At 29.6% G+C, this 22,887-nt stretch overlaps 2 protein-coding genes across 3 annotated transcripts in view; one reads left to right on the forward strand and one right to left on the reverse strand.

Annotated features, from left to right (window-relative positions):
- The first annotated feature begins 2,610 nt into the window (after positions 1-2,610).
- LOC145189178 (signal transducing adapter molecule 2-like) lies at positions 2,611-10,076 on the forward strand. The gene is made up of 16 exons (XM_090086939.1): positions 2,611-2,779; positions 4,775-4,859; positions 4,964-5,039; positions 5,328-5,423; positions 5,528-5,607; positions 6,848-6,908; positions 7,057-7,132; positions 7,260-7,291; positions 7,437-7,502; positions 7,651-7,751; positions 7,830-7,921; positions 8,218-8,301; positions 8,406-8,440; positions 8,678-8,947; positions 9,094-9,171; positions 9,286-10,076. Exons 1-16 carry the CDS (start codon positions 2,749-2,751, stop codon positions 9,598-9,600), a joined length of 1,578 nt encoding a protein of 525 aa, XP_089943065.1. The 5' UTR covers positions 2,611-2,748; the 3' UTR covers positions 9,601-10,076.
- Positions 10,077-16,591: 6,515 nt separating this feature from the next.
- LOC145189162 (uncharacterized) overlaps positions 16,592-22,887 on the reverse strand; it is a 30,579-nt gene continuing 24,283 nt past the window's right edge. For both annotated transcript variants that reach the window (XM_090086926.1, XM_090086925.1), the window contains exons 18-27: positions 22,143-22,280; positions 21,808-21,918; positions 21,549-21,659; positions 21,348-21,473; positions 21,087-21,224; positions 20,870-20,977; positions 20,638-20,754; positions 19,735-19,833; positions 19,031-19,126; positions 16,592-18,896 (exon numbers count right to left, since the gene is read on the reverse strand). In XM_090086926.1, coding sequence (XP_089943052.1) covers positions 16,888-18,896; positions 19,031-19,126; positions 19,735-19,833; positions 20,638-20,754; positions 20,870-20,977; positions 21,087-21,224; positions 21,348-21,473; positions 21,549-21,659; positions 21,808-21,918; positions 22,143-22,280 — 3,053 coding nt within the window. In that variant the 3' untranslated portion in view covers positions 16,592-16,887. The remainder of the gene's footprint in view (positions 18,897-19,030; positions 19,127-19,734; positions 19,834-20,637; positions 20,755-20,869; positions 20,978-21,086; positions 21,225-21,347; positions 21,474-21,548; positions 21,660-21,807; positions 21,919-22,142; positions 22,281-22,887) is intronic.

A 22,887-nucleotide genomic window follows, 5' to 3' on the forward strand; every position in this document is an offset into this window, starting at 1 on the left:
TATAGGTTAATTAAATGTTTTCATAAATGCACAGTAAATAGATAACTTTTTTTGTTAAGACAGGGGGTTTTAATTTAAATATATAGTAATTGATGTGATAAACCAATACCGCGAGGGGAGATTATTAGAATGAATACGGTATTTGTTCCCTCATTACTTTTCATATTATTTTAAGTATAGAAAATAAATTATAATCTGCTAAGTATTTGTAATTGCTTAAAAACTGCAATGTAATTTACTTTCAGATTGTAAAGCTCTTGTTCTGGAGATTGTTTAAAAAAAAACAGTTCAATCTCTTAAAAATAAAAAAATGACAAATAAAAAATTACCTCAAAATAGATTGAGAGGCTTTCAAAAAATTAAGAGCAAAAGATGTGGTATTACTAAAGGTATCGAGCCACTTGATAAAAGAAGAAGAATGCCAATTTATTTTGTTGTTGTTGCGGAACTCGCGAATATTGAAAACTCAGTTTATGGTCGCTGCAAGTTACTTGCGTCTGAATTGCAAATCATCATGAAACATGCTTAGTCAGTAACTTAAACTTGGCTAAAAATGTCAGATCAAGATTTTTATAATTTTCAAATTGAAACCAATGAGAAGTTTGGGTTTTTTAGTAATTATGTTTTTGTTAATCACCCATCTAAAATCAGTAGCATAGAGGTTATTGGTGGCAGCCAGGTAATCAACAACGCCTTCATTGTCACTAAACATTCATGTGACTGCCAAATTTAGAGCAAGAGATACTCTTTTACTGCTTTCCTTGTAAAATTTACTAAACTGACTATTAAAATATTAATTAAAATAATTATTCATCAAACAAGGAAAATCTGAGAATAGTTACGAAAAGTCAGTGTTGGAGTAGCAACACTATGACTAGCTAATATTGAAATAATAAAACACTATCTCAAACAAGTATTTAAAAAGGGGGTAACGTGAGAAGTGAGTAATCTTAATAACACGAAGATGACTTCTCTAAAAGATGAACTACAAAATACTTTACTTTGATGCTAAGAAGATAATAAGGAAATAGTAGTTGTACTTTTAAAAAATAATGAAATGATGAATTTATTACTGCTACAAAAGTAATTATAAGCGACACTTCAGGGGTGAGTATTGGAAGAAAGTCTAGTGTAATATCATTTTTGCAAAACAAATTTTTAAAAAAAAATTCCCAGTTTTGGTGTTTCATTGATATATATATTTTTTTTTGCTGTACTGCAAGAAATTTGTTTACTCATTTAGGTAAAAAATTTCTCAACTCCTAAAACAATCAAGCTAATGATTTAATATGTAGTAAAATGAATCGATGTGTTGTAAATTATTAGTTGGTAATTTTTTAGATTTTTTTTTTGATTTTTTTAGATTTTACAACTACTCGGTTCAAAAATATCCAATTAAAAACATTGCTTCCATTATTTCGTTATTACAATAGTGTGAGTCATAATAATTGCGTGCATACCGTGCAAAAGAGCACGGTACAAAAGTTAAAACTTTAATTTTAAGACTACTTCACAGTCCTATTTATGTTTTGTTATAAGGGAAACAGGAACTGCTTTATTATTTTCAGTAATTTTTTCGAGCAATTTTAATACAGACTTTTTCTTTTGCAAAAGTAATTGCTTTTTTAATTAGAGATCTGTGAAAAGAATGTCGCGAGCATACTTACTAGAAATCATCTCAAAGTGTACGCGTTTTACTGTGTATGGTTAATGCTAAGTAAAATTTTGAGAGAAAAACTTATCATTTACTGATTAAAATATTTGAATTAGAAAGTGTCGATCAGTAGATGGTCTGTTATTACAAAAAACAATTTCATTAGGGTATGGGCGTGCATGAGTAGAGGGACCTTTAGGTGTAGCATTCCAACTCTACATGCGGGTCAAATGCGCAGAATCCTGCATTGTTCTCATTTTAGAAACAATTTTCATGGATTTCAATGAGATTTTAAAAACCAATTTAAGCCTATCTTAATCTTGACAAAAGACATTTGCAAATGATATAAGTTAAAGTACAATGCTGTAGGCTTAATATTTTTCTAATCTATTGTTAACTATCTGTAAACAATTAAAAATGAATAAAAATAAAAGGAAGTTGAGTTCAATCAAAGGCGTGAGGACTCCCTTATCCCCGTTCCCTACCCTCACCGTACGGCAGGTAGGTATACTCTTACTTAATGAATAAAAAAAAATGTAATAGTCAGCAACACTTTCAAAAATTTTGTTGAGTGGTTTTCAAGATACTCTTCAGCTCTGTACCTCTCCAAGATGTATGCTCAACAGTGTATGATGAAACCGCTGTTGCTGCGGTCCAAGAAGTTTAGAAGTAGGAATGAAAGTGCCGTTTCCATGTTCAGTTGAATCATCAACTGCTTGCGGCGGCCTCTTTTTTAGGACAAGGTTTTCCAAAAATTTTATCAGATCAGAATAGGGCGTACAAAATTCATTCCTTTTTTCACATTTTAAAAGATTTTTTGACGACTTAGTGAAAACCTAGTTCAATTTACAATTATAAAACATTTTATAAAATTTTGTATGCTGGCTAACTTCATTAAAAAACAAAAACAATTCAACCGATTATATAAACTTTAGTTTTATTGAATACATGGTTTAGTTGTGGGCTTGATTAGTCAAATATTTAAATTGATTTTAGTGGCTAAGATTACATAAACAATATTTTTACTTGAGAAGTGCAACAATGTTTCCCGTCTCTTATATGTAATATTATCTTCTATTATTTGATAACACAAGATGCCTAAATCTGTAATTGAATCTGAAATTGGTATGTTTATGTCATGTAAAGTTTGAATTCTTTATTTCTATAGAAATTGTTCTACTTTTATTTTCTAAAAATGACTAATTGTTAAGCTATCAACTCAAAATGTAAGTTCCAAGAGATAGAACTCGTTACATCTATTGACTTATTTTTTAAAACGTCTTTTTACTTTATGTCATCATGTACAATTGTGTATAAATTATCATCTCTGTTAGACAACCCAAATTTTTTAGCTTAGGCATAAAATTTTTTTTTTGTTACTTAAACTAGTTTACATATAATATACAATGTTATTTATTACAGGGGTTAAATTTAGTTAGCTCAAGTCCTTAACTTTTGAATTTTTTTGCATTAAAGTTTTGCTTTGAACTAATCTTGTCCTTAATCCTAACTGAACCCTAAGCCCAAATATAACCCTAGCTCTAACAAGTTTGATATAAAACATTACTTTGTAATGTTAAAGTTAATAACTTAATATCTTCTCATAAATGGTAAACTTAATGTTTACTCATATTTTGTTAGTAAATGTTACAAATTCTTTCAAATTCCTAGGTGTTGAATATAAAGTCAATATGTAAAATTTTTATTAGTTTATATTTCAAAAGGCTTTTAGTCAGGAAACTCTTGATATACAAATAATGTATTTATTACTATTATTTTTACTTATTCTTACAGTTTTTATGATTAGTCTGCACCCAATCAACTGAGAAGTGATAGGTGGCAGACAGCTCTTTAAACTTTACTTTTTACTCATGTACGAATCTAAATATCTGCTTAAAGTGAATCTCCATATCTGTTTAGATTGAATCTCCAATTGAATCTGAGGCATATAATTAGCTGAACTCTACTTATGATCTACTCCTTTTATAAAATTTTTCTTTTTCAGTTTCAGTAGAAAAATGACTTATATTGATATATTAACTTTGTACCAGAATTGTTGGTTTCAGTATAACAACTTAAGAGTTGAAAAAAAGATCTAGGGATTTCTAGGATGATCTGTAAAGTTAGTTTTAGTTAAAAATAAATTAATTTAATTAAAATATTGGAAGTAGAGTATTTTCACTTTTGTTTATGTTGTAATCTCATTATTATACCTAAGACTCTTTCTTCAGAAAGTTATATTTGGTGATTCATTATTTTCTTCTAATTATTGTAGCACTTGAGTTTAAAGTTACCTGAATAATAATTTTTTTGTTAAAAATTAAACAGAGTAGTTTAAAGTCTCTTTAATCATATTCTTTATTCTCAAAAAATGAACGTTAGAATTAAATGATATTATTATTATTATTATTGTTATTATTATTATTATTATTATTATTGTTATTATTATTATTATTATTATTATTATTATTATTATTATTATTATTATTATTATTATTACTATTATCATTATTATTATTACTATTATTATTATTATTATTGTTATTATTATTATTATTATTATTATTATTATTATTATTATTATTATTATTATTATTATTATTATTATTGTTATTATTATTATTGTTATTATTATTATTGTTATTATTATTACTATTATTATTATTATTATTATTATTATTATTATTATTATTATTATTATTATTATTATTGTTGTTGTTGTTATTGTTATTATTAAACATTCATTTGCTCTTATTAGTTTTTCAAAACTACTTGATGAAAAATTTCAAAGATTTTTGATTTAGTTGTTGAGGTTGAAGTTCACAGAAAACAAAATGTTCTTTACACATTTATTTAGTGGAAATCCCCTTGTGCTATTAGCCTAATAACAACTGGACTAAAATTTAAGATAATAATGGTGTAACTAATCAGTTATATGGTAAATCCTGTTTATATTCTCTGCTACTTTAGGTGTATTTGTAATAACAATATTTGTATTGCCATGCTTTATTTTTGCTATGAAAAATAAAAGTAGTGTGCCTCATTATTTTAAATTATCATGTCTGACATTTTCATACTTCAAAACTTTTTCTGACTGCTATTTAAAACATGTTTTTTTAGAAAAAGCTACTAACGAGTGCAATGTCTCTGAAGATTGGCAGTCTTATATGGATATTTGTGATCAGATTAAATCCCAACCAAATGGGTGAGTTCTTTGAAGAACAATTCCATATTATTTCTCTTTTGAGATATTAAGAAAAAGGTACCCCATAGTATATTTTGATTTTAAATTTTTTGGTTGTTTTTTAGTCCAAAAGAAGCATTGAAATTAATTATGAAAAGATGCTCTCATCAAGTTCCACATGTGGCATTGCAAGCTCTCACTGTGAGTAAAACATCAAATAATTTGGCTTGATGTTATATTTTTATTTGATTTGTGCAAAGAATATTGAATTTTTACTTTGTTTTTCTGTTTTTTCATTTTTTTGTTTTGTTTTTCATGTTCTACTGTTATAGGTAATGTTTTTTGGTTTAGCAACTGTTAACACCATAAATCATCTAATTAAAAATTAACAGCCACCCTGAAATATACTTCTTTAGAATGATAAAAAAGATATTTTGTTTGGATAATGCTGCAATTATCTTTCACATTTATTAGTTTATGTATATTTAGCTGCTTGCAACATGTGTCAATAATTGTGGTAAGCCTTTTCATTTGGAAATTTGTTCAAGAGAATGGACCAATGACGCTAAAAACCTAATTGTTAAAGTAAGGCAATGAATATTTAAATATTTACAAAATGAAATTGTTAATAATTTTTGAAATATATTGTTTAATAAATTATTTACATAATAATTAATTAATTACTGCAGAGTCATGAAAAAGTTTCCCTCAAATTAAGAGAACTGATTAAACAATGGGCAGAAGACTTTAAGAATGATCCTCAACTGAAGTAAGTTTTTTTGGTATAATGATTTGTATTCATATTTGTCTGATATCAAAATGTAGTTTAAAGTCTCTAGGCTTGAATCTTTAAAGCTTATTTTTTTGTTTATTTTTTTCTACAATGTGGCTCAAAAATCACAACACTATTTTAAAATAGAATAACTTTTCATTTCTTAACAATTCACATCTATTCTTTCATAAACAGAAAACACACTTCTTGGAAATAAATTTTATTTAGTTTTGAAAATTACTTGTTATAAATAAGCACCATTTTGCTTTTTCAAAATAATACGCTACGTGTCACAATGTTTCTTCATTCTGCATATTTTTTCAATTGGTTTCTTTACTGATGCTGGCCTTCAGTTGTTGAGGTTCTGGTATATGTTGCTATATACTGGTGGACTATTCTTGGATTTTCTATCCTCCAGTATTGGGTATTTCATTTGTTAACAAATCTGTTCAAATAAGGGGGGCATCTTTACCCATGATCAGATTATGGATGAAATAAGCTTCTTGTCTTGATAATTCTTGGACTTGACAACATACACTAATTAATTTCAACTATCTGCTGGCTTCAAGTCCTGCACAAGCTGTATATTAAGGCATCCAGCATCCCTTGAATCCTCTGGAGCGAGGCTCTGAGTATGTCTAACTGCTAGAACTAACTTAATGTTGACATTGAAGACTCTTCTTCTATGCTTTGGTGTGCACGCTTAATGTTGTCCTGAGGCCTTCCTTAATATGGGTTTCTAGCATGTGTTAGATCACTCACAGAAACCTGAATTGCTTGAATAAATAAAGTATAGTTTGTTAATATGTTGGTTTTCTGATCTCAAAATAATGAGTGTAAGCTATTTGCATTTGCATAATTGCTCTTTTGTTTTCTTTATAGAATCTGATTAATTTGATGAGTTAATCAGTTTTGAATTTCTTAATTAATTCCCAAGGATAGCACTTTAATAATCTGAAATTAAATTTAAAAAATAAATAATTTGCAGAAAGTTATTTGAATTTTAAATGGTGTTGCAATTTTTGGGCCACCCTGAACTTCTAAGCTTAAAACTTGTGAGCTTAAAACTTGTGAGCTTAAAACTTGTGAGCTTAAAACTTGTGAGCTTAAAACTTGTGAGCTTAAAACTTGTGAGCTTAAAACTTGTGAGCTTAAAACTTGTGAGCTTAAAAAAAATTACATTTAAAATTGAATTGGACTACTTTAAGTACAAACTAAGATTAAAATTTGAATTTAGTTTAATGTGTCAGTTTCAAAAGAAGTTAAAAGGAGAAGGGTTGTTGTGTGATTCTGTTGAGGTAACTCAGAGTTTTTAACATTGTTTTTTTTTGTTTGTTTTTTTTTTAAACTGTGAAGCATTAACTTTCAATAAAAAGTTTCAAGTGTTATGATTTTTTTTTTTAAAAAAATTTAGTAGCTTTACTGTAATAAATGTATTTTCTAAAGAAATTGAATAGCAAGAAATCTTCAACATCATTAAGCAATGAGTTGAATTTCAAAGAAGATCTTGACCTAGCTATTGGTATGAGAAAAAAAATTATTGTATTTTTCTTTTTGATTCAATGATTATCTAAGAAAAAAATAATTATTTTGCAATTTTTTTTTATCTAATATTAGATGTCTTTACAAAATATTTTATATAAATTTAGCAATGTCACTTCAAGAAAGTAATGGTAGTAAGGTATGGTTTTTATGCATATTTTTGAACACAATAAAATCTAAACAATACATGCACAATAAAAATGGTCTTAAAAGTGATATACTTTCATATTGTATTATTCTGTTTGTAACTTGTGTTCATTTCTAGAAATGATCTTAAATTTTAGCCTGCTCCTACTTCTACCATTTATCCTGCTGTGAATATGACTGCATCTACTCAAAATCCAGAAGAAGTTGGTTATATGGCTTTTTTATAAACATTTAATTACTTATCCTCCTACTAAATGTTCCTATAAGCCTTAAGCTCAATCGCCAGAGTTCTAACTTTGTTTATTGTAAATTGTGGCTAACAAAGTGATATACTGTGAATATTGTGTTTAGAAAGAAGTATGCCGTGTATTAGCTATATATGACTTTGAAGCTGCTGAAGACAATGAAATGACTTTTAAATCTGGGGAAATATTTTCAGTATTGGATAATAGGTATTAACTTCTTTTATAGAAATTTTCTGAGTCTTCTTTGTGAAGAGTTTAGCTCTGTATAATGTAATACTGTTTTAGTGACCAAAATTGGTGGAAAGGGCGTAATAGTCGTGGAGTTGGTTTGTTCCCTGCTAATTTTGTCACTACAGATCTCTCTGAATCTCAAAAAGGTATTCATGATGTAAAATTTGCTAAAATGTCCAAAGAAAATTTCTTGGTCAATTTTTAAACCAATTTTTTTTTCCAGAGGGGTGTGTAGACAAAATGATATTGAAAAATAAAAATGGATTTTCTATAAATAAAATTAACTTTTTTTCTGTTTTGAATCTTTTTTGTATCAAAAGTAAAGAAGTCTCAAAAGTCCATACCTGTTTCTCCTGGGTTTTTTCCAATAATCTGTAGAAAATTTAAATTTATTTAACATGAATTTAAAAAGGTTTGCAAAACTAAATTACTTGTAATTTAGAACGATTTGAAAAGAAAAAAGTTCGGTTTGCTGATGATTCTTCTCGAATGCAGCCAACTGAATCTGAATCTGTTGAAGCTGAAAGTATATTTTTTATCAAATTTTTAAAATTCTCTTTGTGATGATTTTACAGTAAATATTTTTGATATTTAGTGGGTTCTAAGTATGGTTTTTTTTGTTTTGTTTAGTTATCAAAGACACTCAAAAAAACATTATCAGCCAAGTTAGATTCTTTTTTTTTTTTTATATTATTTTTCAGTATTGTTGCTAAGAATATTTCCATATTAGTGCATATATTTTTAGTTCATAAAATTTAATTGTTTACTTTTTCTGTTAAAATTAAAGATAATTAAATTAAAGGTATTCTTCTATAAAAGTTTATTAAGTAACTGACAAAGCATTCAAACAGCAATATTAAATAAAATACTGTAATCTGGAAGAATAAAAAATATTATTTTAGGAACATCTTGATCTTACTTTACACATGTTGAAAAATGCTTCCCCAAATGAAGTTGATGATGAAGAAGAGACGATTACGGCTATGGAAATGCGGTGCAAAGAAATGGGAACTCTTATTGAAAAGAAAATAATAGAGTGCCAACGAAAAAAAGATGACCTTAACGACTTAAACAATAAGTTTTTACAAGCATTATCGATTTACCAACAACTTATGAAAGAGCCTATGACGGCTGCCCAATCTCCGTATCATTTGAGACAAACTTATTCTGATGTATGTTTATCTTTTTAATCATATTTGTTCCATCGATAATCAATATCTTAACATCGTTTGGACTTTCTGTTTACAGAGTTTGTGTTTTGTTTTACTTTTTACCTGTCTTTTCACCTGTTGCAAGTTTTCATCTTATTTTCTATTAGACACATTATCAGCAGGTTGTTCCTCCTCAAGTGTATCCCTCAGCTTCGAACAGAGTGTTTTCGACACAGCTTAAGACGGTAAAGTATATTATTGAAAAAGAAAACTCTTGAGGAATTTCGTTGAAGTAATTTTAACTTATCAGGAACTATTTTGCTAGAAAATTGTTTAGTGGTTTCTGTTTTATTTAACAGGATGCAAGTTTTTCTGCTCAAACGGAATTGGAACGTCAACAGCAAGCATTTTATATGCAGCAACAACAACAACAACAACAACAGTTGCTTCAACAGCAGCAACAAGCGTACGTACACCAACCTCCTTTCTCAAATTTACCGCAACAGATTCAAGCGTTTCCTCACATATATGATGCCTCGCAGATATCTTATGCGCAAACTTCTCCTGCTGTCTATTACGACGGCAGTAACTATCAACAGCCATCAAATGACTATGCGCCGTACGACGGCAGTTATCCTGTAACAAGTTATAATCAAACTCCTGTTTATCATTAAAAGTTGGTAGAGTAATTCAACATTTGAGAATCTTTATTTAGCAAGTCTTAATGAGATTTCTGAGAGAATTCTGGAAATTAAAAGAGTTTGCAACTTTTAATATTTCATTTTTTGTGTTTAATTTATTATTTACACAATTACAACTAATATTTATTTTATAAACAATTATTGCTGATAGCTAGGGAAATCATCTCCTGTGAGTAGATGGTTAAATAGACGAAATAACAAATCTTAAACTTGGATTTTTTCCTTTACAATCTATTAACATTCTACTTAGCTCGTAATTTTTTTCTGAATATATTCTGAACTAAGTTCGGCTTTTTTATTTTATATTTTTCTTATAATGATTCTTTTCTTCTGCGTTTTCTTATGTATTCTGCGGTTCTGCGACATGTATATTTTCATTTTTTATATAAATAGCTTTCTTTTTGTTTTCGAAAGAAAATGGAATTGTAGAAGATTCGTTCTTAGCTTTATTCTCGGCTTTAATATCTTATTTTAACATCGTTTAACATCTTTAAATTTCACTAAGCCCAAATTTCCTTGTTCTATTTGTTCTGCTTGTTCTGTACTCTATACTTATGCAAACATTTAGGTGTCTTTCCTAACACATTGTTTTAATTTCGTAAGGCTGGAGGATGATTATTTGGCAGGGTTTTATAAATGAAATAATGTTTTCTTGATTTATTCTTGATTAATTTTTTCCTTGATTAATTTTTTAATTTTTTTTATAATGATTCTTCTTGATTAATTTTTTCTAAATTAAGCGTAGTGTAATTTGAACACTGCAATTTTGTTTGTTTTCTTCATTTCAAATGGATCATGAGTTGATAATTTCCTCCACCTATAAGTAAATTGAAATCGGGCTAAGCCTTTTTCTAGTCTAATTTATAGGTGGTCCACTCGATAACTTAAGCATGACATAGTGGCCTATGGTTATAAATTATAAACGCATTACAAACAGCATTGTAAATGAAATAGTTTATTGCCACACAAAAAAAGAAAGCAATCTCGCAGGATAAAACGGTTAACAGGCTGGGCCCTAACCCTTGTCCCAAGTCCCCCCCCCCCCAAAAAAAAAAAAAAAAAAAAAAAGATTTTTGGGGGGTTTTTTCAAAGATTTTTAATCATTTTTAATCTGTAACTTTTTTTAAGGAAAGAAGTAAACTCAGTTTTAACTTTTATTTTACATACTAGTTCAGAAAAAAATCATAGACAATGATAACAAATATGGGGATTAAAATATCATAAGTATTATTCATTTTTCACGTTTGTTGGTATTTTTGAATATATGAAGAGCCTAACTATTGAAATGTAAACATAAACAACCAAGTGCAACTTTAATATCAATTTTATATAATATTGTTAGTAACACTATTTATTGTATCATTTTCGCATCTATTCAGAATAGTTGTTTGTACCGATTTGGCAGCACTGCAGCAAATCAAAACTGTAGTAATTAGCTGTCTTTTGTTTTGATGCTCATAATGTCATCTTTTTGTTTTGTTCTAGTTAAATATTGAATTTATGTTTGTTGCTATGAGATATTGCAGTGCTTTTTTTGAAAGTTTTAAAGTTAGGGAGAAAACAAGAATAAAAACACAGAGGGAAGACAAAGTGAAACAGAAACTTACCAATTTGTATGAATCATGCAGAACTTTAACCAAGCATAGTAGAAATGACGAAAAATCACAGTTGTTTTTAAATCAACTAGAAAAGTTTTTTCATATTGCACATCAAGAAGCAGCTGATATTGTTCAGTGTGACAAGTTGAGGAACACTAAACAAAAAGAAGAAGATTTAAAGTTTATAGATGCTTTAAAGGATGGAAAAAAAGAGTCGTTTTAGGCTCTGTTGACAAATATTATACAAGGAAATTGCAAAGCTATAAAAAAAGGAAATAATCAAGTGAAAGTACGCAAAAAAAAAAAGTCAATCAACACAAATGGTTTTAGAAGATTCCGGAGAAGATGAAGATCTTCTTCCTCTAAAAAGGCGTAAGAAAGATCTGTTCGTAAAACCACCTACTTTAAAATCCTTTAAAAGCTAAAGAGATTTGTCAAATGGCTAACCGCTTGAATCTATCCCTTAATTAAACAACAAGTTCATTTAGACACTGTGGCTATTTCAAAAAATTCGTGTCACCAATATCGTCAAGAAAGTAGGGCCATGAAAGATGAAATAGAATCATCGTTTGTGGCTCCTGAATTTTGTGTTTTGCACTGGGATGGGAAAGTAATGGAGGATCCTCGAATGAAATGGTCAGATTGGTTATCAATACTAATTTCAGGAAATCTAGGTTATGAACAAGTTAAATTGTTAGGCGTCCCAAAAATAGTGTATAGAACTGGTTCTAGTCAAGCCACAATTACATTTTCTCTTGTACAAAATAGGATTTAGCAGATAATATAGTTGGATTGTCTTTTAATACAAATGCTTCAAAATCAGGGTGGCAGAATGGTGCATGCGTAAAAATCGAAAATCTTTAAGGAAAAAGTTGTTTTATTTTGCATGCAGACATTACATATGCGAAAGACTGCAGGGCACAGCCTGGCAGGCGCTATTTGGACGTACTCACAGCCTATATTATAAATACTTTACTAAGTTCCAGGAAAAATGCGACTCTATCTTGGACAAGAATGCCTTTAATGTTCAGATGTTAAAGTCAAAAATATGAAGCTACAACAAAACTCTGCCATTTCTATTTTCAAAGAGCAGCTTAAGAATAAGGATTTCTTACTAAGAGATGATTACAAGGAATGCACAGAACCTGTGTTAATTTTACTTGGAGAAATTCCAGATAGAGGAGTGCATAGGCGTAAGCCTGGGGGGGGGGGCTTTCATCATGCAAGTTGGACATCGTCTGTGATATACGCTGCTAAAATGTACTTCTTTAGAGATTCCATGGGCTATAATGAGGAAACTACTGTGAAGCTAAGTGACATGTTTTTTCAATGCTCTTGTGTGTGTCAAGCACTGGTTAGCATAACCCGTTAGAGTTGACGCTCCTTTCAATGACTTGAAACTTTTCAATGAATTGCAATTCAAAGTCATCAACAAGGAAATATCAGAAAGGACCTCAAGAATATTTTAAAATCATTTTTGGTATTTAACCGAGGAGATTTCAATTTTTTCATTATTTTCAAAAAAGTTGTCTGGCAATCAAAAAAGAATATTTTAAGAAACTCCACTCCTATCAATGTGCTGAGCTGAAAAAAGTTGCACCAACCATTGCTGTAAATCATTATCATTGCTGTAAAGACAAAAACTACAAAAATTCCATCATTGATTGGACAAAACTTTTGGCTTCTGTTTGAAACCTTTGATGTGAACACTGAATGGCTGAAAACTCCAGTGCAAACATGGAAGTACAACGAAAAATATCTTAAAGAAATAAACTTTTTAAAAAACATAAGAGTTGTTAATGATGTTGCTGAGAGAGGTGTAAAATTGGTGCAAGACATTAGATTGTCCCTCACAAAAGATGAAAAAGGCAAGCAAAGTGTTACAAGTATTTGAAAAGCACAGAAAATGTTTTACCGATTTCAAAAAGGCAATTTTGATTAGTCTTTAAACAAACTTTTACTGATGTGGTTACTACTTTCTATTTAAATCAATTTGTAACAGCTTTGTGTACTCCTTTACATTCAAATTTATAATAAGTTAGAAAAAGGTGCTGTTTTTTTTAACGAGAATATTTTTCATAGTTATTCAAGATATCTAGAGAAATACAAATAAACGGTGAAAATTGAGTAATATTTATCATACTTTAATCCCCATATTAAACTTGTTATCATGATCTTTTTTTTTTTTTTTTCTGAACATACAGTTGTGGACAAAATAATAGTAGCGGCTAGTAAAACAATGATTTGTGATAATAATTTTATGTAAATATAAATATTAATTAATAAATTTAAGCATAACAGTAATACAAACACTGAATAATGAAATGGGAGTAAAAAAAATGTTGGTAACAGTGTTCAAATTACTTTAGGGAAGTCCCGAATTTTATATACGAACATATCTAGATTTGTAGGTTAAAATAACATATCCGTTGTTTCCCTTCAATTTATTTATATTAGCTTTTTGTTTATTTGGTTTTAATAAGACTAATTAAAGGTAAGATTAATTTTAGTGTTAATTTAATGAAGTATATAAAATAATTGTACAAATTTTTTTTATAAATAGAAATTATGGGTCGTGCAAAGCATTGTAGTGCAGAAAAGAGACAACTAATTATTAAGTTAAAACAAGAAGGGAAAACATACAAATTTATTCAAGAGACATTAAGTTGTTCTCCTATGATGATTAGAAATGCTCTAAAATGGAAAAATGTAGGCGAAACAAGGGGCCGAAAACAAAAAACGACTGAACATGAAGACAGATTGATAAAACGTGCTGCAGTTGCCGATCCTTTTGTAACTTCCCGCCATATTAAAGAAGATTTAAATTTAAGCGTTTCTTCGAGAACAGTACGTAGGCGGTTAGTACAAAGAAAGTTAGTCGCCAGAAGCCCAAGAAAAGTTCCCCTTTTGAAAAAAAGGCATGTGGTAGCAAGATTACATTTTGCAAAAACGCATGCAGATTGGCCTGTTTCAAAATGGCGTAATATTTTGTGGTCTGATGAAAGCAAAATTGTTTTATTTGGGTCAAGTGGACGCAGGATGTATGTAAGGAGGCCACCTAATTCTGCATACAAACCGCAATACACCATAAAAACTGTAAAACATGGCGGAGCAAAAATAAATATTTGGGGTTTCTTTTTCTTATCGTGGCGTAGGTCCAATCTATAAGATTGATGTTGTTATGGACCAAGACATATACCTTCAAATATTACAAAATACCATGTTGCCCTATGCAGAAGAAGATATGCCCCTAAGATGGGTTTATATGCAGGACAACGACCCAAAGCATACCAGTCGCAGGGTAAAAAGTTGGTTCATCGAGAATAGGGTTGCAGTTATGGAATGGCCTGCACAGTCACCGGATCTCAATCCGATCGAAAACCTTTGGACGGATGTAAAAGAGACAGTTTATTGTCAAAAACCAAAAAATCAGCAGGAGTTATGGCAAGTTGTCCAGAATGCTTGGAACAAGATTCCTTTGGAACGTTGTCAAAATTTGATTAACTCAATGCCAAATAGATGCAAAGCTGTGATAAAAAACCGGGGGCATGCGATTAAATATTAATTTTTTACCATTGTTTAATTAAATTTATATCATTTTTTTGTTAATAAAATAAATTACTTGCAATATAACATTAAATAAATTAATACTACTATTATTATGTCCAACCTGTTTTTTATACTATAAATATTATAAATAAAAGCAAAAATTTAAAATTTTCTACTAATTAGTTTATCATCTCACACCTATTTAATTAATAATCCAGTATTACAATTTCATTTTCAGTAACTGTTGAAAGATAATAATATTAATTCCTTAATTTTAATCACACTACTATTATTTTGTCCACAACTGTTTATGTAAAATAAAAGTTAAAACTGAGTTTACTTGTTTGTTTACTTAAAAATAATTTTGATTAAAAATAATTGAAAGTCTTTGAAAAAACGACAAAAAAATTTTTGGGGAGGGGACTTGGGATAAGGGTTAGGGTTAACATTTTGTGCTGAAATTTAAAATTGAGGGTTTATAGGCTACCCATCACCAGAAAACAGCCGGGGAGATCGGTATTTTTAAACTTTAGTTTTTTCGGAACATCCAAGTGAAAATTCATCATTGACCATAATTCTCTATTTGTCCAACAAAAGTAACGGCTTTTACATTGGCTTTAGATAAAATTGGAAAGGTGTTTTTTAAGTATTAAAGAGCTTTATAATTGTAACAAAGGATGTGCTTCATAAAATTTAATTTTAACTTCAATTAATAGCCTAAATATTTGTTTAGACTCAACAGTTTCCATTTGATGTATATTTTTCCTGCTCGAACTCAATCCGCTCATGGCAACGGTGCTTGAGTGTTTAAAGACATAGCTTAATATTGGTATTAAGCTGTGTCTTTAAACACTCAAGCACCGTTTTTACACTTTCGTAAAGTTCTTTGAGAATTACAGAGTGAGCCGAAGGAATAGAAGGATAACTTGTTTCTTATTGAAGAAGGGCCACTTTTAAGCTTTTTGTAGAACTGTCTGTGAAACGACACCAGTTAGAAAGGAATACTTGAGATTTATTCAAGCAAGCCTTTCACATAATAACAAATCCGTCATCTTTTTTCCATCAACAAAAAAAAGTATTAAAAGTATAGTTTAAAACGACTTAAAAGATGAACTGTATCTACTTTCTCAAATATTTTTGCAGTATATGTTAGTATACTGCGGATTTTTACTTGTTCCGGCCTCTGTAAAATCTTAGGACTTTAAATATCACTTGGGTATTTGACGTCCTAACTTAATATATATCAATATTAACTTTTGCAAAAAGTACAGAAACAATCCATTTTTTTTTTTAAAAAAAAAAATTTTTCAATTATTTTTTGATACAAAAAATCATAAAAATGCTCAAAAAAAACACCTGTATTATTTTTTTAGTCATCCGGATGCAGTCGTTTACTGAAAAAATAAAAAGGATTATTAGACACATTCAAATAGTCGCAACTAATGTTAATGGTATATAGTCTCAAATATTCCTTATGGCATATAGCCTCAACTATTGTTAATGGTATATAGTTGCAACTATTCCTTATGGCATATAGTCTCAACTATTATTGATGGTATATAGTCGTATTTATTCCTTATGGCATATAGTCTCAACTATTGTTGATGGTATATAGTGATAACTATTCCTTATGGCATATAGTCTCCAGTATTGTTAATGGAGTAAAAAATAAAACCCATGCACTGTATGCATCGTAACAAAGTTAGCGATGCCCATTTTAAAAAAAAGAGGTAAGTTAAATTACCATTTTGTCGATTGAGGGGCGATGGAGGGGCGTTAATTTAGTAGGAGGACAGTTTTAAAAATTTTTCACTCAATTTTTTAAAACATTTTTTTAAAATTTTAAACTGCGAAGAAATCTTATTGTTTATTATAGTCTTTCTGTTCTGAAAAAAACTTTTTATTTTCTTCAGTTGTAAAAAATTATGAGTATAAAGTTTGCGCTGTAATTTACACTGGCTATTAAATGCAGTATTTCTGTTTCAGAAAATGTTTTTTAAATAGTTTTTCAATGCCACGCTATAAAAAAACCTTTTTAGCCTGAAGTAGTGGCATTAACTGACAGCAAAGTACTTTATAAAGAATTTATGATTACATCATATCTCGTATTGAATCAAAGATAGATTTGATATGTTTTAACTTTCTTTTTCCTTTTTTTCTTGTGTTTTTTCATTCCATTATAGGAATTATCCTCTTCCTCATAGTTACTATTTGACTGCTCATATCCTTGGTAATTCTTATTAAAGTTATGACGAAACGAGGTGGGCTGATGGGGAACGCCAACGGGTTTGTTTTGCAAGTTTTTTCGTTTTTCTGTGCTTTTTAATGAAAGAATATCAAAGTAGGGAAGGAAGTCTTTAAGATCACCTGGGTTTTCTAAACTTTTATATTGACTGTTTTTTAAAATATTGTGTTTCAAGATTCCTCTCATTTCAGTAATATTGGTATCGGTACCGGCTAGAAAAATTATTTTTGGGTTTTCTTCAGTCTCTATTTTCATCCAAGGAGGAATGATTGGTTGAGATGCGTGGATTTTATGGAAAGGTTTAAATTTTAAACGCTTTTCAACAAGACTTAAAAACTTAAATAAATTTTTATCTTCGTTATCTTGAAACTTCCCATGCTTATAATCATTCATTTCCTCTGCTTTGTCAGCAGATTGCTTTATCTTAGGTCTTGTTTCTTCGTTCGTTTTGAAATATGTTGCTTGTAAAACATCATTGTTTCTTTCTAAAACGTTATGGACCCCCTCAAATCCAGACGACTTGGGTAAATCTTCGTTGTTTTTTAAAAAGTGCATATGTTTGTTTGGTTTTTTCAATCCGAGTTCTTCTAGATCTTCTCCGTCGTTTTTTATTTCTGTTAAAGGGATCTGTTCATTTTTATCTTCTGACTCTTTCAACTTGCTAATATTGATAAACTTTTCAACACACCCAGGGTCAATTATGCAGTTTTCTGTTAAAATTTTTCTTGTTAAATTTAGTGGTATTTTTGTTTGTGTTAATGCCCCTGTATAAGAGTCTTGCTCAACATTTGAACTAATAGGAGTAGTATTATTCCGATAATGGGCAAGTTTGTTCGTTGCGTTGGCTGCGCTAGATGTTATACTATCGGCAGTTGCACCCTCTTTTTTATCTGCTAAATCTTTGTTTTTTGTATCTATTTTTAATAAACCATTAGTTTCTACGCCTTTTTGCACATTGTTAGTTTTTACGTCTTCTTTATCTGGAATTGCTTCGTCACTCATACCATTATTCTGAAACATGTTTTTCGTGTTCGAAGTTATTATATTAGAACCTGATTTCTTCAAAGTATTTTTTATATTTAATTTTATGTGTTGAATGAAGGATGTTTTATCGTTATTCAGAATTGAATCCAAATTCGATGAGTTTTTTTGCAAGTTATGCAGTTTGTTTGTAAGTTCAAAGTTTCCAAAAGAATCTTTCCTATTTTTAACAGTCAAGCTATTATTTTGCTTCTCTTTAAGAGTAATTAAGTCAGATATCTTAGGGGTCTTTACTGAAAATTCACTTGATAAAGATTTGCTGAACGTGCTATTTTTTGAAGAGTTATCAGATGTTTTGCTTATATCATAATTTGAAACGTGGAGATTTCTTTCATTTAAGTCAGCTATTTCTTGAATCATGAGAGAAGGCATGTCAAGAAGTGCAGAAAGAAGCATTTCTTGCTTTTTTGCTTCAGCAGATGTTTTTGCATCTTGGCTCTGAAACAATGCTCTAAACTTATTCAAAACTTGAGCATGACTCTTTAGCTTTTTGCTCTTTTTTCTTCTGGACTCCTCAGCTGCTTCGTTGTTTAGTAATGGAATTGATGTAGGCGTAGGATTACCCGGTGGACGCATTACTTTTTTAATAGAAGGAGGTTTTTTTATGGTATGAATTTTTGTTCCAGATTGCAAACTTGGTTCCTGATGATCATTGTTAGCAGAATTCACTGTTGGTGTTTGTGATGTCATGATATTGAATTTAGTAGGAAAAAATGCAGCATGTCTAGTATTTTTGCTAATAAGAAACTGAGATAGGGTGGTTTTTAAAAGAAGATCAGCCGAGGAACTAGTAGGTTTCACCATTCCATCTTCACTTATTTGAAGTTCAGTTATAGCTAAGTTTAAAAAAAAAATTATAGTAAATTTTAAAAACCATAGCAAAGAAACATTTTAAAACAAACATAAATATATGAAAATAAAAGTTAAGAGTGTAAAATAACGATTTGTTTAAAGTAATTAAAAAACTAACGAATGCAAATGTTTGCTATCTCACGATGCCCAGGTATGCACCTACACTGGTTTTCAATACATGTTTGAAAGTGTAAACATTGTGTAGGACATCCTTCTAAAAGAAATAAAAACAAGTTATAAAACAAGTTTAGTTCACTTGTTAATCAAACTTATCGTTCAAGCACCCACAAAAGAACGCGGATGAAAAATAGCCTAAACTTAAGGAAGAGGAGCAATAAGAGCGCAATTTGATAAAAGCCAACAAAGGGACGGCCGAATAAAATCGCGGAACCGTAAAATTATTTAATCAAGATCCATATTGAACCAAGTTGATAATAAAAACTAAAACACCGGAAACTGGTAAACTATTTTAAAGAAATTGTGTTTCAAGTAGTCAAGTAGTCAAAAACCTGCTCGTTGTTAAAACCATTGTGTTTTGTTACAAAGGGGTTACAAGAAGTAAAAAGCTTTGAAAATATCAAAACAACTGAAAATTCTTGAATAGGTTTTTTTTTTCATATCAAGTTCTTCACAAAAAAAAGCTCGCCTACACAAATAGATCTATTTAAAAAATTTAAATAATTTGTAAGTCAGATTCAAACAAATATTTGTAAGTGTATTTCAAACAAATATTTAAAAAAATACTCATTTAGCATATAAAAATATAATATATAATATAGACAAATAAAAGTTTGCTAACTCTATTTTCGTATTTAAACTTACTTGGAACACATTCATAACCAGACCCAACATACCCGTCATTGCATATACATTTTCCGTTTGCACAAAAAGCATGGGCATCGCAATCTCTGCACCTATCAACTTTTTTGAGGGGAGAAAGAAATTCATTATACTTTTAATATTTTAAAAATAATAATACTATAAACAAATAAAAATTCTTTTAAAATAATCTTTCAGTGAAAAAGCAAATTTTTTTTCTATTTCTCAGAAACAAATATTGTAATTAAGCTGATTAAACACAAATTTAAACCGAGGCAGCTTGTATATGTAAATTATGCAATAACATACAACATTTACCTACTCTGACACATTCTTAAGTGTTACTCAGACATTTGAATGAATTAACAACTATAACAGAAATATAAACAACTATTTATCTAGAAAAAAATTTTTTCAGAGAAATTTTTCTTTTTTATTGTGGCGGTCAAATTGTTTTGTCCTTTCAAAGCAGGCACAGTATAGTTCGAAAATGACTTGATTTACATTAAAATTGAAATCTGTCCTTGTCATTAAAGACTAAAGTTTCTATTAATTTTTTTTGTTTAAAATGCAAAATGGTTGAAATGCCAAGTTTGTTTTGAAAAAAGTTAGGCGTTTCTGGCATTATTTGTTAAGAAGTTTTAATTTAAGCATTTAGTTTATATTTAGTTTGTTATTTTGTTTTGTTATTAGAAAAATAGGGATGACCCCGCCCCTGTTTTACATCTCCTTTTTCTGTATATTTTCAATGAGAAAAAAATGAGAAGATCAATTGCTAAAAAAACAGCGTATATAATCTTTTTACCATTGATGATTATTTAGATTTCCAAAACTTTATCCAAAGATATCCTCACTTGATATCTTGATACCTACATTAAAAATGATAGAGGATGTTAACATACTTACTAGTGCAATGTGGTCCAGTGTATCGTTGGGGACAGATGCAATCATATCCTCCACTTGAATGAGGCGTGCAAACTGCGTCATTTTGACATGGGCTTGGATGACATGCTGTAGGGGCCCCTACAAATGTTAACATAAAGAAACTTACAAATTCTTATGTTATATTTTTAGTCAAATTGCTTCACAAAATTATTGACTTGCATTCAGGAAAAGGATATTTTTAAGTGTTAATTACTTGTTTTACATAATGGCGGTAAATATTCAGGTAAACAAACACATCCAAGGAAGACACCATCTTTTTCCATACATGTTCCACCGTTATAACATGGATTTGCTAAACACTCTGAAACGAAGAGAATTAAAATGTTTAACTTGTTAGCAGTTTGTAGCTGAATGATTTATTTGTAAAATCCGAATTTTCTCTATTACTTCTTAACGCATCAATATCTTACTTCTACGATACTGGCAGTTTTTACCATACCAATCTGGAAGACAAATACAAGTGTAAACGCCATTGTCATCATTGAGACACACAATGCTATTCATACATGGATTTGATTGGCAAGCTTTATAATGCTTCATTAAGAGCTCTGAAATTAAAAAGTTTGATGAAGTAAGCTTTTTCTACTTAAGTATATTATAAGGTGTTTAATCAGCAAGAGGAGTTTACCCTTTTTTTTTTTTTTTTTTTAAAATAAACAAGAGGGGCTTACCCTTTTTCTTGGCACACATGTTCTTGCTCTCATCAAAAAAAAATCCAGCTGGACATTGGCAACGACCTTTGGCATCGCACCATGAAGACGGGCTGTTTTTGCTCTGACTCTTTGGACAGTTGCATTCTACAATAATAAAATGGCATGATAAAGTTTGAAGTTCCTTAATCTAGTTTTTGATATGTTTTTTTTACTAAATACCTCTGCATCTAGAACCTCCCCATTTTCCTTCACAACTGCACATAAACGCATTTTCGCCTGCCGGTGTACAGACTCCCCTGTTGTAGCACGCATTTGATCTGCATAAGTTATCTGAAAAAAAAGGCCTTGCTCTCCTAAATTATAATGCTGCTGATGATGGCAGTGATAGCACTGACGGTGGTAACAGCGGTAATGGCAGTAATGGTGACAAGAATAAAAGTAAAAAACTATACTTTTTTAATAAAGTAATAAAGAATACCTCCACAATTCTTTTCGTGTAAATCTCCAGCGCAGTTACAAGTTATGATATTATTTTTAAACTCACATTTTTCATGTATTCCACAAGGATTTGGTTTGCAAGGATCAGTTTCTGAGCATAGAGCACATACGTTATATATATATATATATATATATATATATATATATATATATATATATATATATATATATATATATATATATATATTATTTATTATATACATTAAGACCACCATTTTAGTGTTTTTTTTTTTTTTTTTTTTTAGTTAACCTTTTTATTTGTTTAAAAATGCCCTTAAAAGATGTAAAGCGAAGATTAAATTTTTGATTTCTTACCGGCACAATTAGGAGGAACAAAAGGTGCTTTACATTGGCATTCGTAAAGTAAACCTGGCTTTACGAAACATTCTCCGTCATTCATGCAAGGGTTCGGTTGGCATGGTTTCACTTCTATCACTTCTGAATGATTCTTTCCTACAACACAACTCTTACAACTTCAATGAAACAGTTTTTCAAAAATATTAAAATTTACGATCTCTAACAATGACGAGAGCGCTTTTTTATGGCAAGCTTTAAACCAACTTAAAGAAAGCTTTTTGAAAAAAATAAAGTTAGCCAGAGCAGTTGGCAAATTTTCATTTCACAATGTATTGGTTGGGTATTTAAATTTTTTGTTCGAAAAAAAGATAATAAAAATTTAGTCGTTTTTCCTAAATTTTGTTTTATAATTTAAAATTAGCTTAAAAAAGCACGAATATTTTAAAACTCTTTTGATCTTATTAATTGTTATCTATGAAGGCCGTCGGTAAAAGTCTAACGGATTGGAGGGGGGAAAAGTAAGTCTGCTAAGTAACTCAATACGGCCGGAGCTTTAATTGTTTAAAACATCGAACAGAAAAGAATGTTTATGAGCACGTGGTTAAAAAATTCTTGTTTTTCAAGTACGCAAAATAATTTGTTTGCAAAATATTTATCAAAAAAATAATTTGTTGATTAAAAATGGCAAACATAAGTTTTCCTTAAAATCATTGAAAATGGAAGAGGCGTTGAGGAGGAAGCCACTTGCCCTCTCTACCCCTCC

Source organism: Hydra viridissima, unplaced genomic scaffold (assembly GCF_058129835.1).
Source record: "Hydra viridissima isolate aposymbiotic clone 2 unplaced genomic scaffold, HvirCarnegie_v1 scaffold_5, whole genome shotgun sequence".
Lineage (NCBI taxonomy): Eukaryota > Metazoa > Cnidaria > Hydrozoa > Anthoathecata > Hydridae > Hydra > Hydra viridissima.